General features: G+C 34.3%; 1 protein-coding gene and 1 non-coding gene across 2 annotated transcripts; one reads left to right on the forward strand and one right to left on the reverse strand.

Moving 5' to 3' along the window:
• The first annotated feature begins 1553 nt into the window (after positions 1 to 1553).
• Positions 1554 to 1655, forward strand: LOC114165530 (U6 spliceosomal RNA). The gene has a single exon (XR_003599727.1). It is a non-coding gene; the product is annotated as a U6 spliceosomal RNA (small nuclear RNA).
• Positions 1656 to 2667: 1012 nt separating this feature from the next.
• XIF (myosin-like protein XIF) lies at positions 2668 to 13797 on the reverse strand. The gene is made up of 40 exons (XM_028072611.1): positions 13598 to 13797; positions 13356 to 13484; positions 12456 to 12599; positions 12197 to 12342; positions 11958 to 12114; positions 11824 to 11882; positions 11572 to 11731; positions 11338 to 11487; positions 11109 to 11245; positions 10882 to 11028; positions 10546 to 10647; positions 10408 to 10465; positions 10223 to 10324; positions 10104 to 10141; positions 9831 to 9957; positions 9576 to 9746; positions 9354 to 9485; positions 9151 to 9257; positions 8730 to 8790; positions 8438 to 8615; positions 8077 to 8282; positions 7867 to 7986; positions 7650 to 7748; positions 7202 to 7417; positions 6744 to 6883; positions 6565 to 6666; positions 5889 to 6126; positions 5774 to 5821; positions 5621 to 5680; positions 5374 to 5544; positions 5121 to 5273; positions 4833 to 5039; positions 4603 to 4752; positions 4441 to 4511; positions 4263 to 4362; positions 4120 to 4176; positions 3977 to 4033; positions 3675 to 3755; positions 3224 to 3306; positions 2668 to 3086 (listed from the first exon to the last, which is right to left on the reverse strand). The coding sequence occupies exons 1-40, from the start codon at positions 13598 to 13600 to the stop codon at positions 2945 to 2947; spliced, it is 4809 nt and encodes a 1602-aa protein (XP_027928412.1). The 5' UTR covers positions 13601 to 13797; the 3' UTR covers positions 2668 to 2944.
• Positions 13798 to 14120: the final 323 nt, after the last annotated feature.

Consider the following 14120-nt stretch of genomic DNA (forward strand, 5'->3'; position numbering starts at 1 on the left):
GCATAGCTCAACCTATCTGTTTGTGTGTGGCGATGATCGGGTAATTTGTTATCCGGGAGCAGATGATGTTTCAGGTGAGCTAGGAGATACTTAGTGGCAGAGAGTGGGAGTAGAGTACAAGGATTTGTTTATAAAGACTTTTATTAAATTTCCATGTAATTTGATTACAATTTTCCTTACTTTGGATTTATAAACTATAAAAGTGAATTGTGAGTAATATGACTATTTATAGCAATTATTCAACTTTAAAGTTTTAAAATTTGCCTGTGTTTTAAGGAAATGGTTTAATAATAAATGAGGAATTTATTTTTGTTTTGTTTATTTTATTTATTTTAAGTAATATCCTACCGGGATGTTACACCCACAGGTGACTCTTCCTAGCCAACTAAGAACCTTCTTCAATGCACACACCAAAAGTAGTCACAACTCCAAGACTCCAAAGATAATCACGAACGATTCCAACACTAAGATGTTCAAAGAGAATAAGATTTTCTAGAAGTATCAAAACGATTTCACGCTCAAATATGAATCTAACTCAATTCTCACTAAAAAAATCAGGCTATATAGTCTACCAATTGACATATTGAACAAGTTGAAATTTTTCTCAATTAGTTGATTTAACTTACTTTAATTGAAATAAGTTGATTCAATAATATTTCAGCCGATCAAGTATGATACTTACAAAACTATAATACCAAGTTGTTTAACCTGTTAACAACTATTTTAACAGATTGAATAAGTACAGAAAGACACAATATCTCTATTCCTAAGTCAATAAGTCTTCAAGTTCAGACACATCTCCAATCTTCAAGATCTTTAACGTAGTCAGTTCAAACAGTTATTTCAAGCTTGATTAGATCACAAAATCTTTATCAAATCTCAACCAAATCTACAATCATTCATGATGTTCTTCAATCCTTCATCAAATCTATATACACCAAATCCAATACTTTGAGTAGATATTTTAATCAACTTATAATACCTACTTTGAGAGGAGCAAATATCCTTGAGAAAAAAAGTTAAACATGTAACATGGGTTAAGCATTTTTATTGTCTATAATAATGATTACAATTTGAATTAGTAGTGTTTATTTTAAAGCACACACAAATATATTGCATCAATTTTAAATAGTTAAACTAGCTCAAATATTTAAACAATAATCTACCATTATATATATATATATATATATATATATATATATATATATAATATTAAAAATAATATTATTCGTCAAATGTATTCGCTATTTTTTTTGTGAAATATTCATTTTTTGAATAATTTAATTTTTTTAAAATTTCTAGAACACTCGATTTCAACTTGTTTACTAAACGAAAATAATTTTACTACGAAGTTAGTATGATAAATTTTATTACAATTTAAAAAGTCATTTTATAACCCTTCAATTGCATCTTCTTCACCGCATTCCACTCGGTGAAAGTTTTACTATTTCACTCACCAAAACAGGGCTGTAAATTTTGAGCGAGAAAGTCCCACATCGTTTGAATACCTTATTAGCTAAGAGTTTATAATTCTCCAGCCTTGGCACAACGTTGTCTCTTTGGGACATCCGATAAAATTGGAACGATACAGAGAAGATTAGCATGGCTCCTGCGCAAGGATGACACGCACAAATCGAGAAATGGTCCAAATTTATTTTTTCTTTCAAATTTTCAACCCCTTCTGCACTCTTTTCATTGATTATTCACTCTTCTGATGTTGCACAGTTTTCCTTTCATGTTCATATGCGTTTTGTTTGTCACACATATTACTGATTTGTTCTCTTCATGTATGTATATAGCATTTCTTCACTTACAGCTAGAATAACATTATTGTGGTTACATTAGTACAATTGAAATTTCTTAGCAACATTTATTAAGTTCCAAAAGGGTAATTTGGAGGGGAAGAACTGCACCAATGATAAGGAAACAAAGGAATACATACATAAATTACTTTCTGCTTTTTAGTTTGTTAAGACTATAGACTGTTAGATTATGCTACAACATGTTGGTGTGATGGCAATAACTTCAATAAGGTGGAGAGATGAGATGCAATCTGAAGTTAATTTTTCTGAGATACAGAGCAAATTCATAGATTCTGGTTTTTGGTTTGACTCAACTCCACAAAATTAATATAGACTGTTAAAATATTATAAGCTCTATTTAAGTTATCTATTTGATGAGCCATCATCCTTAAGGTTGTAATTATGGCACTCCTCATGAGGCTAGGAGTGGCCACAATTAAAGCGTCTTTCCTACACAGATGAACAATTAGATGTTCTGAAAGGACCTCCAATCAAAACGTGCATAAATACTGCATTAATTTAGGATATCAGATTGGATTCCCTTGGTTTGAATTTCGTTGTACAGATACATACATTCTTTACATAATTTTACATAATTTTTTTGTGATATTCCTGGCACACTTCCATACTAATTGCTGCCTAAGTTAAATAACACCATTCTTTTAAATGTAGTATTGTAAAAATTAATGTTTTACTGTATACTTTCTGAACCATTTTCATCGGGAACTCTGAAATAAGAGCATTCAAGAATTTTGTCCCTTCCAGTAGGTTTTTCATTTCTTTTCTTCTGTTGAACAACTTCAGACTACAAAAAAAAGATCCTCTGAGTCAATTGTTAATACATATCTTTCTTTGGTCTGCTAAATTGAACTAAAGCCAAACTTCCTTTCATTTCATTAATTTTTGAAGTAACCTTATACAACAATGGCAAAATTCACAGTGGCCTTCCTTGACATGAAGCCATACAAGAATAATAAACAAAATTTGGATCTTCCCCAAAACAAATGAAAAAAATTAGAATAAATAAATAAGCTAATTACAATTCTTCACCTCACCACTCAATTACTCTCTCCACACAAACCCAAATTAAATCAATACAAATCAGAAACTATAACTAATATCAGCAGCAAACTTTCACCAGCTCACTGAGAGTCACTGTCCATCTGTTGCAACAAGAAATGGAAGTCAGACCTTTGCCTGAGTATTGGTGGTGGATCCACATCCATGTCTGATAGCCGGATGTCACTCATGGACCGAAACATCTCCTCCATCAAGAATGGTATGCTGAGTTTTTGTAAAAGAATCGGTGCAATAGCTTGTCAGCAAATTGTGTTTCTATTGGCCAGGGAGTGACTTTTGGATTTGAATGTGAAAAGGGGGGAAATCAAAATTGGTCTAGAAGCATGTTAATAGTTAATTACCTGGAATCCACCTCTAAAAGGAATGAGCTATGATGTATGCTTATTGAGTCTTCTGTCATAATCACTCTCATTCTGCTAATGACCTGTAAAAGTCAGAAGGGGGAAAAAAGAATTGAAAGATCATTAGTTATCATGTGTGGGAAGGTCATCTGATGCACGATAAAGTTGTGATACTGATTAATTTATTTTCTTCATCAATGAAACAATCAGTTATGATGCAAATCAGTCAAGTGTAATATTCTAAAGTGGTCGTTTGACTTCTAGTTTCAGAGTTTCTTTGTTTCAGCAATATCTTTGTTTATTCTAAAGATATACATACATTTTTAATCATTCTAAAGCAAATTGAATGTTTCCAAATTTTCATCATATTTCAAATGAATTTGAAAGGTTGGACAATCTGTACAGAAAAAATGCAAGAGAAATAAGCATGGCTTTGGAGACCAGGACTTACTTCTGCAGATAATCCCTGTGCTCCATACTTGTCATCCCAGAACATAGTTCCAATACGATATATTTGTGGAATACTTAACCCCTGATGTAAGAAAAATGAACAAGAAAACAAGACTTAGGCTCTTTTTCCAGTACTTTACATATGTTATTTGGATAAAATTTAAAGTAAAAGCTCGTTCTTAATAGAGATCTACTACATGTTAGACAAAAAGCTAGTTCAATCCAGATAGGTTCAAGGTAGAAACTATGTAAGATACTCATTGAGCATTGAAGTTTCTTTGTAAGAGGAGTTAGTTAAGTTACCGGGCAGAGCTCATTTGTGATTTCCTCTAAAGATTTTTGAGTCTTTTGATGCAAAACCTGTGTAAATAGAGCATTTTAAAGACTGAATATTGAGGAAAGGGTAATGAAAGAGTTAAGGTGCATTCTCTTTATCTAAGGTATACCAGAAATCCCACAGCTTGGCGTATATGTTTGAGTTCATCCCAAGATGAACCAGCAAACTGCAAAATAAACCAAATACAAAAGATAAAAAACGTAGAAAAGGTGTCTCTTGCACTTTTTCCTTATGTTCAAAATATTTAGTTACCTGGTCTGTTGCTTTAAGACACCATAGTTCCAACTCATGCAATCCTGCTTTCAAATATTCTCCATTGCTAAAGGAACAGCACTCACGACGAAGCAACAAACTGCCAGAGAAAAGTTTTCAAATGCTTCATGAGAATTTACTCTAAGATGTTTTGGTCAATTGTGGGAAAGTTGCTCACCTATTGAATAGCTGGATATTCATGAATGAGAAAACCTGACTAAATATCTTTCTTGTAATGATGGGAGGGACCTGAAGTCAGAGGATGAACAATATTGGAAAATCTCTTCTCTGAAAAGTAGAAACTAGCAAAAGCAATATCAAGTGAGTAATGCATGCTTACATAGTTATCAGACAATACACGCAAGGCATGATCTAACTTGTCCACGATTCCTTTCCAGTACATATGTAATGCTTGCTGTTTTGCAACAATATTTGAATGGATGTTTCTGGATGATCCTCTTATCGATCTAGTTCTTATGGATCTTGGTGCCTGCCAGCGATGATAAAAGATTTACCTTAGGCAATACCTAATTTTCTGTAGTACTTTGGATTTGATCTTGTGATGCTTACCTGTATACACAAATTTAAGAATGGGCTAATCTCTTTCTTTAGACTATCACGGATCATTCCATATATCTTCTCCACATATGCAGTTAAATGCTGCTTAAACAGAATAGCTGGATATTTGGCTTCTACTTTAGACTGATCATTTGGCTTCTCCACCATTCCACTGTAGCCACTTGAAATCCCCAAGCCCATTGAAGATGAACGCAAACCCTGAATTTGTATATCCAGAACCATTATATTTTAAACATTGATTTAATACAATGCAAACACTAATTCTTTTGAAAAGCTTACTTGTGCCATTTTTCCAAACAAAGTAGCAGGGGAGTTTCGATTACGTGACACTGCCTTAGTTGTATTGCTGGCCTTCATTGTGCATTGTAGATAAAACAGAAGTGTTGAAGTAGTTGAAAGCCAGTAGGCTAGATCATGGATTCCTTCTTGACTCTACCAGAACATAAAATGCAACTTACTTTCTCTCAACAATATAAGTGATTAAAAATTCCTTAATCTTTGTTAATGTACTAAAATTCTTGGAGAATATTACCTCTATAGATGATCGGATAGTATGTGTAATTTTATCAAAAATATGTGTTTTTTCTGCTTCAAGGGATCTCCAATGAAGAAGTGCTTTATAAACAATACAAGCAGCTGCTGGTCTGTTTTTCTCAAACCGCTTATCTTCAGCGAGACACTTGAGCAGTGCATCATGACTTTCCTGTTTATAAGAGATGGAAATTGTGAGTATCATTTATTTTAGTGTGAAACTGCATAACTTTCCCTATGAAACATACCTGCTGTCTGTCTGTGAGTGATCTCTGTTTAGTAAGCAAGAATACTGGTGCTTTTGGTTCCTGTGAACATAATTTATTATTAGAAATGAACATACTGTTATTTATTACACAGCCAGGAAGTATTAAAGAAGAAGTGGATAAATTTTAAAATACTTTTCTTGAATGCAGTTCTTCCTCTGTCTGATTTCCATTATCCAAATTCTGCAACATCATACAGATAAATTTTAAACAGTGAAATAATTCTAAAGAAAAACCTAAGGTAGTGTACCTTCATTTGGGCAGTCACATTATCTGCAATAACTCTTGGTTGCACATTGATCTTCTCTACAACAGCAACTTCAGGGATTGGTTCAACTTTTTCTGGATGAACTTTCTGCTCTAAAGAAGCTGCTGAATGGTCTGTTTCTATTTTCTCTGGATGGACTTTCTGCTCTAAAGCAGCTGCTGCTGCCTGGCTCCGTAGGGATTCATTCTCTGATTCTAGATTTGCTATCTGACCCTTGAGGCTAGAGACAACATGTAAATTTTAGTATTTTAATAGAATATATATCATATATGTTAATTTCAGTTTTATCTTCTATATTTCTTCCATTTGGACAACAACATCAATAAGGGATTCTGTTATTATTTTGTTTCATGATATACGATGTTTATATTAGGAACAAATATTTTCTTATTCATTTTAGAGTATTAGCTTTTCTGATTTTTACTAAATAAATTAGGAATAGCGTTATTGCGTCTTAATTACTTCCAATGGGTATGTATTATTTTTAGACTTGAGCAGAAGGAATGAATCATCAAAGAGAGAAATTCTCACAATAAGTCCCACATTGGTAAATCAGAACAGGGTAATAAGTATACAAGCAAGAGGTCCATGAATCTGAAGTGCCCAGATACTTTTGGAAAAATGATAAAAGGGGCAGGAATAACATATTTGAACTTACATTTTGATTTCTTCAAAGAGTTCTTCATTTTTTGATTCTTCCAAAGCCTGCTGGCATAGAACCTGGTTCTCAGACTCAAGGTTTGACAAACTCAATTCTAATCTGAAGTGATAAAGAATAGATAGTCAGTGCCAGTTTATGGTGGAAGAGATATTGAGTGGCTAATATCACTTGTCAACCTTTCAATGGTCTCCTGAAGTTGTGTTGCTTTAAGCTGTGCTTCTTCCGCCTCTTTCACCCTTGATTTATTCTCATTTTCAATTTCTGAGAACTTCTCTTCAAACTCTTTAATCTTCTTGTTAAGCTCTTCCACTTCAGTCTGTATTTTTAGAACTTCAATGTTAAGTATTGTCATCTTACTAAGTGTCAACTGCAGAATTTATAAATGCCTCCCTTAACCTTTGTATGTTTTATTTTGAAGTATTTCATACTTTTATGAATGAAATTTTCAATGTTTCTTCGTGTACATAAAATTTGTTAATTATAAGACCATTTTCAGATACTGCTAAATGAACATTCTTCTTTTATTGTAACTTGAATAACAAACTGGAACTACTAATGTAATTTTATTTTTCCACCATTTTAATGCTGGAAGTAAACTTTCCAAATATATAAGAGGACAAGGTTTTAGATTTACCTCCAGCTCCTCATTTTTATTTGTCAGTAACTCTAGCTTTGTATCGTCCACAACAGGTACCTCTTTAATTACTGGTGGTGCTTGTTCAATTGCTATTTTTGCTGCTTCTCTCTCATGTATAATTGCTGCCTGGGCTTCATCTAGCTGAGCTTGCATTTCTTGTAATGCATTTTGCAATTTTGAAATCTCTTGCCCTTTAGCTTCTTCAAGATCCATCTACAATTATTTTCTCCAGATTAGATATGGTGAATAAAATGCCTTATGAATGAATACACGTTTTTCTTCTCACTACTAACCTGAATAGTGTGCACTGTACTAATTAGTGATTAAAATATGTTACAAAAAATCTTATTTTGAAGGATAATTACAATGTTCAATTTTACGGGCATTAACCATTTCACTGAAATCTCTGGCATTTTATCAAGCAGAACTAGTTGAGAATATATACCCTCATGTGCTTTTCAATATCTAGTCTCCATGTAAGCTCCTCAACACGCTTCTCTAGCTTGTCCTTTGCCTCCTTAAGTGCCCCAGTTTCTCTAGCAGCCTGCACAGAAACTTAAAGTTGTTACCATGCCTATACTTTAGAAACATTTTTTTCATGTAGATATGTTAAAATAATTCGCATGAAATTTTAGAAAATGAAACATAAAAGTAGAATTCACCATCCGAAGCTTTCGGAGCTCTTTTCTTGCAATTCTTGCTCTCCAAAGACATTGAAGTGAAACAGTTGCTTTCTTCTGCTGTTTGTAATCAGAAAGAGCTTGAACTTTTCTCCATTGTGTCTGTGAGAAAATGGAGAATTACTATTATAAAGAGAAGTAACGTAATTTCATATTATGCATGTTATATATTCCTTTTAATGACGTATTTACCTGAATTTTCGTTGAAGCCTTTGTTCTTCTTCTGTATCTATATTCATTTCGTGCTGCAAATGCTCTCAAGCCTGATTGAAGAACTATAGCTGATACTTGTAATGATGTATAGTACATTCTTGCTCTGTGTGCACGCGCATGTTTCTGTATCCGGATAGAAGCTGCTTCCCTCCTCATATGTTCGTAGAGTTCACGTGCAAGTTTAGCTGAAAAATGAAAGCCATCAAAAGAATAACTCCTGTTATTTCCAGGACAGTATCAACAATTATGCAGTTAAGGAAAAGAGGGGACATGTTGGGTTTATATTGGACTATTCCCAACAGGACATGTCTAAAATTGCAATATTGTGAAGAAAGATCACCTCTCCACATCTTCTGGATATAAATTGTGGCCTTTCTTAGGGTGATGAACTCCTTTCTGGTTAAATGTGTTCGGATTTGTCTCTGTATGAGTTTAGCTGCTTTAGCTAAGACTTCGGCTCTTCGGGCATCCATTTCAGCCATCTGACCTGCTCTCAGAAATACCTTTGATTTTCCCATCTGATTGAAACATTACGGGGCAATGGCATTACAGATTATAACATATAAATTCCTAAAATTTTATGGACAATAATGCCTTCTTTATCTTCTATGTAACATATTTTTCTGACTTACTTGATAGCCTTTTAAGCCCATCTTATCACAGATGGCCATAGCGGCCTTTTTCTCATCAGAACTGCACAGAAGAAAGCATTATTTATCATATGGGTGTATGAAGCTTATCATATATTCTATCAGACATGACAAGGAGAGAGAGAGAGAGAGAGAGAGAGAGAGAGAGAGAGAGATTTATGATATTCGTTTTCAAGTGATCCTAAATTGATTCTCTATGATGCAAGATGCATGGGCAAAGTAGATTATTCTTATCTGATGTATTTAAGTTGTGCTTGAAGTAGTTTAACTGAACATGGTTGCATTTCATCTTTGATTCATAGTTCTTAACTCTATATTCTGTTTTCTTTAAGGTGTGAATGCATGAGTGACAATCAAAGTCTAAAAAACATTTTTATTTTCTTGTAGAAATGAATAATTATACCCATCAAGGACATCGGGGGCTAGCATTCCAAAACGATCAAGAAACTCTTCAAAAGTTCTTTTTGTTGGATATCCAGCACAACTAATCCTTATTGCCTCAAGTACTCCCTGAAAGATTTGTGATGCAAATGTTATGCTGGGAAACTTTCTCAAGTTCACTGAATAGTCACGTATTTCAGAGACAATTTGGAAAATTAAACTTACCCCACATCTTAATTGGTTCAAGACGTTGAAATTCTCAAAGATCCCAGGCTGCAAAACTGTATTTGGTTTCACACATCGTATGTAATGTGGTTCTGTTGTATTCAGTGTCTCCATGAGAGATTGCAGTTGTTGCTACATATTAAGATTTGATCCAGAAGCAACTCATGGATTGATCTTTTCTAGAAATAGGCAAAGTGATAGATGTTGAAATTGAACTGTTACCTTAAACTGTGAACCAATGGAAGAGAATTTGGATTGCTTTGAAGTCTCCTCTGGTAAAGGAGGGAAAAGATTAGCAACAAATGGGCACTTGGAAGCACATAAAAGAGCTTGATGCTCTGCTACAACATAATCTTTGTTTTTATCAAGAAAATAATCTGCTTGATACGTGACCTGTGCATCAAAAGGGTTCTGTGACGATTAATTTCTAATTCTTGGTCAATGGCCGAGGAAAAAATTTAGAATTTTCTCACTTACATCTCCAGCATAATGGTTAATTGTGAAAGCTGTTCGAGCAAGTTTTGGCTTGCTGAAGCGCTTGTGGGATTTATATGTCTGGTACATCTTTTGTGCAAAAGTCTCATGAGTTGATTTTGGGAACATGCTGCAGAAGAAGAAGAAGAACATTAAAATTTCTCCTGTTTTTATAGTTTTCGTTTTTTTATTAAGAAAGGAATTATTTCGCAAGCATAGAATAAGCAAATATGCTCATCAGTTCTTTTTCACATTTTTTTGAGTGAAAGAACATACCAGGCTTCATCTAGAAGAGCGATTATTCCCCCTGGTTTCTGCATGAAAGACATAGAAATAGTTTCACAACTTCATCTGACAGAATAATTCCTTTCACCAGCAATAATGATGAAGAATACCTTCTCAATAAGATCAAGAACATCCTGATTATCCACAAATTCTACATAGCTCCAATTGATTTCCTCCTTTGTGTACTCTTCTTGCTCCATCTTGAATACATGCTGTTGAAGCAGATGCATTTTTATATTTTGTACTGCAGCAAATAATGAAGCTCAAGTTGTATTTAGTAGAAGTTATACTATACCTGATTAAAATGCTGTTGCAACTTCTCATTCGTTAGGTTGATGCATAATTGCTCAAAACTGTAAATGGAGAACAATGAGATTACAAGATAGAGATGTAGAAACTCTAGTTCTTCTGCTTGTAAAGTTATGTTATTTACCTGTTGATTTTGAAGCTTTCAAATCCATAAATGTCAAGGACTCCTATTATGCTTACTGCATTGGGATCTTGACCAATTGAACTGTTAATTTTGTCTACAATCCTGCCAGATTTTAAGAATGCATTTAGAATTTTTCATTCCTTGTCTCGAAACTGAAAATATGCTCATAGAATAGGCCATACAAGCAAAGCACTTGTATTCACAGAAGATTTAGTTATGTATTATATGGTTTTTAGAACAAGTATGTTTCCTTTACATAATAGTTCTTGGATTTTTAATGTTCTGTAGTGAACAAGGTTAGTTACATGTTGGTGTAATTAGTTAGTTTGTTTTTACCAATCAAACAATTTGGAGTACACAGTCTTTGACAAGGCATCTCGACTCAAAGCAGCTGCATCAGGGTCCAGAGGTTTGGTGATGTTACCATCAGGAGTTACAATGACACGCTTGCAAAGTGAATCTTCCAGTGCTTTTGCATCAGACCTGAACATAAACATGTTAAGAGACACCAAAGTTGAAGCATATGAATCATACAGTTCTGATGGGCAGATCAAAGCTTGTACATGAACAACTCTGCTGCTGTTTGGAGATGGAAGAGTGATTTTTCATCTTTCAATTTGGAGGAATCCACTTCTTTTCCTTTGACGAAGTCAATGTTTCCAAGATGGAGGATTGCAGCTACCACACGGAAGATAGCATCCTGTGAAGGGAAATTTTATTTGACCAATTGTTTGGATATAATGAAATCACTGTTTCATTAAATTGTGGTGCATTGTGAACTGATCCAATTACCTGCTCTTCTTGGCTAATTCCCACAATATCCATTGCATTTCTGGTCTCCAAGTATTCTTTTGCATCATCTACATTTGACACTTCATAACAGTTTGATTGATTAAGATAGTGGAATTGCCTTGGATCCCCTAACTTGTACTTTTTGGCATCCTATTTAGAAACTTTTAACTATTAGATTTGGTGAGGAAATGGTATGTTAGTGAATTATTTATAGGATAATTATTGAGAAGTCACCTCTGGTGGTGCTGCACAAAGCATGTAAAAGCAATGATAGTTTCTCTCTGGGTCAGAGACCTGGCAAACTCGTGACCTTTCAAGGAGATATGTTCGGATTGCAGCCCCAGAAATCTTCCCATTCTTGTCAAATTGAATTTCAACAAATTTACCAAATCGACTGGCACAAACTCAAATAATTTTGTAAGATAAACGAAAATGGTAATTGTCATAGAAAATGAGACCTGAGAAAAATATATCTATACAATTTACCTTGAATTGTTATTTTTGACAGTTTTGGCATTCCCAAATGCTTCCAGCACTGGATTGGACTGCAGAAGTGATAATGTCACTACATATACCTTATTTGGGTTCTAAGAAACGATCTGTAAGTAGTTCAAACTCACCTCCAAAACCTGTTGTTCTACAGTTCTTCCTTCTGTAGCAGATCTACCCCCCATGAATGCCAGGTATCTCATAAGCATTTTCGTTGTCTCAGTTTTACCAGCTCCACTCTCTCCACTTACCAAAATGGATTGGCTTCCATTTTCATTTATCATTGCCCTGATACATTTGACTGAGTCAACTCTATGATTGATCTGAGTTTACTTGTGCTAAATATATTTCTACATTGATACAAACATACCTGTAACATGTGTCAGCTACAGCAAAAAGGTGAGGACTAAGCTCTCCAAATGCTGCACCTTTGTACTGCTCCATCATATGGATGTCATACAAATGTGGCAATCTTCGAAAAGGATTCACAGCAATTAAGATATTCCCTGTATATGTCTGTTTATTTAATTTATTTTTGTCAGATTTTACTCTCTTTTCCTTTATATAACTTTTCTATCAAATATATTAAGAATGACAATTGACAAGTAGGTTAACTGGTTGTAACTCACATATATCTCATTGAGAGAAAAACGAGTTGCAAGATTGTGCAGGACTCCTGGCTCATGAAGGTAAGCTAGCTTGGTCATGTCATCAACTCCTGCAGGTGGTGCTTCTGTATCTTTGGGGTATATGCTTGAAAGATCTGCCACCATCTGAAATTGAGGTAAATGCTAATGTTTACTTTTATATGATCCTTTATGGTTTTACTTCAATTAAAAATTGTGAGAATGGTGATATATTCTGGGTGGACAAGGCTGAGGTGGGTCAGAATACAATCAAATTATGGTATGATTTGATATGTACTCCAATTTTCTCATTTGAGCAACTACTAAATTCTTTATTATACTGAATTTGAAAATCTTATTTAAACTATGTGATAGGAAAAGAATAATTTTTTTTATTTCTGAACAAGAATGTGTTGTGACTTAAACTCCTGTGGATTCTAAAATTGGTGATGTGATGAGGCTGAAAATTGCGGCTGCAGGTTTTGTGAAGAAATTTCATCTCAGTTTTGTATTATTATTTTTTTCAAACTATCTTGTCTCTTCTACCAGGCTAAGAACAAAAACTGATCAAGTTTCAGCTTTATTATCACATAACATAATATTATAGTTTTCACTTCACACAATACTACAGTAAGAAAAATCCAGTTACTGTACAAAAGGAATAAAATTTACAGTTGATGGATCATCTTATATGATTCTTTAAACAAGTTATTCCGTTTCCATTATTCGGATCCAAGGTAGACATCCATTCTAGTAAAAAAGCAAACATCTGCACCTATCTCTGAAACGCCTGCTATATCTACATCTATGATATGAAGCACTTCTAATCAAGTTTCAAAGTGTTTCACCAATCAATGACAACACTTAGAATATTCCAGTTCTATGATCAAGTAAAAGGCTTACAGTTTTCCCATTTGTGGCAATGATGGTAACATTTTTGCCATTGATTTCTGTGACCTCACCATCAATCCATGCATCCTCAGGATCCTCAACCCAAACCTGTGATCCAACGATGATGTTCACAGGCGTTCCCTGAACCAATCATAAGAAAGCATGAAAAGTGTTAACACACATGATCTGCACCAGAAAGGTTGAGAGGTGATGAGCAAGACAAACAGAAGTAGTTTTCTTGTTCAGATTCTCACCATGATATGCTAAACTCTTCTGATCATGAAAAATCAGAATGGTGGCTTGTGGAACAAGACCAATACGAATGAATGAATGAATGTGTGTAGCAGAGTTTTCAGAAAGCAGAAAGGAATGTCGAAAAGAAAAACAAAGGCATAGGAAATGCCAGGGTGGTTAACAACTCTTTAAAGCTAAAGGGGAAGAAAAAAAGAAGTAAGCACCCCCTCACCTCACCTTACCACCTTTTTCTTCCCTCTCAGTCCCATGTACTTTTTTTTGCTCCTTCCACGACAGATGCTGACTTGGCACCAACAGAAGCCCCAGAAAAAAATGTGTCACAAAAAATAATTATTCAAATATTCAATTCATGTGTCTGCTGCCTGCAACATGATCACACTGGTGGGGCCATGTTGCTTAAGCCATACGTAGAATGAGCCACCGTCCTCCAGCTGATAATTTTGAATAATTTGTTTTCTTTTGCTTCATCATAATTTTGGTTTTAAATAGTTTTGTTATGGATTGGTCAAGTGTGTATTATAT

This window comes from Vigna unguiculata, chromosome 1, assembly GCF_037176805.1.
Source record: "Vigna unguiculata cultivar grain cowpea cultivar isolate G323 ecotype 2 chromosome 1, ASM3717680v1, whole genome shotgun sequence".
NCBI lineage: Eukaryota > Viridiplantae > Streptophyta > Magnoliopsida > Fabales > Fabaceae > Vigna > Vigna unguiculata.

Excerpts from the sequence above, each read along its gene's own strand:
- XIF (XM_028072611.1), bottom strand. Across the intron at positions 8,616-8,729 it reads TGGGCTTAAAAGGCTATCAA|ATGGGAAAATCAAAGGTATT; the intron begins GTAAGTCAGAAA and ends TGTTTCAATCAG. Across the intron at positions 5,274-5,373 it reads CTATCCGATCATCTATAGAG|AGTCAAGAAGGAATCCATGA; the intron begins GTAATATTCTCC and ends ATGTTCTGGTAG.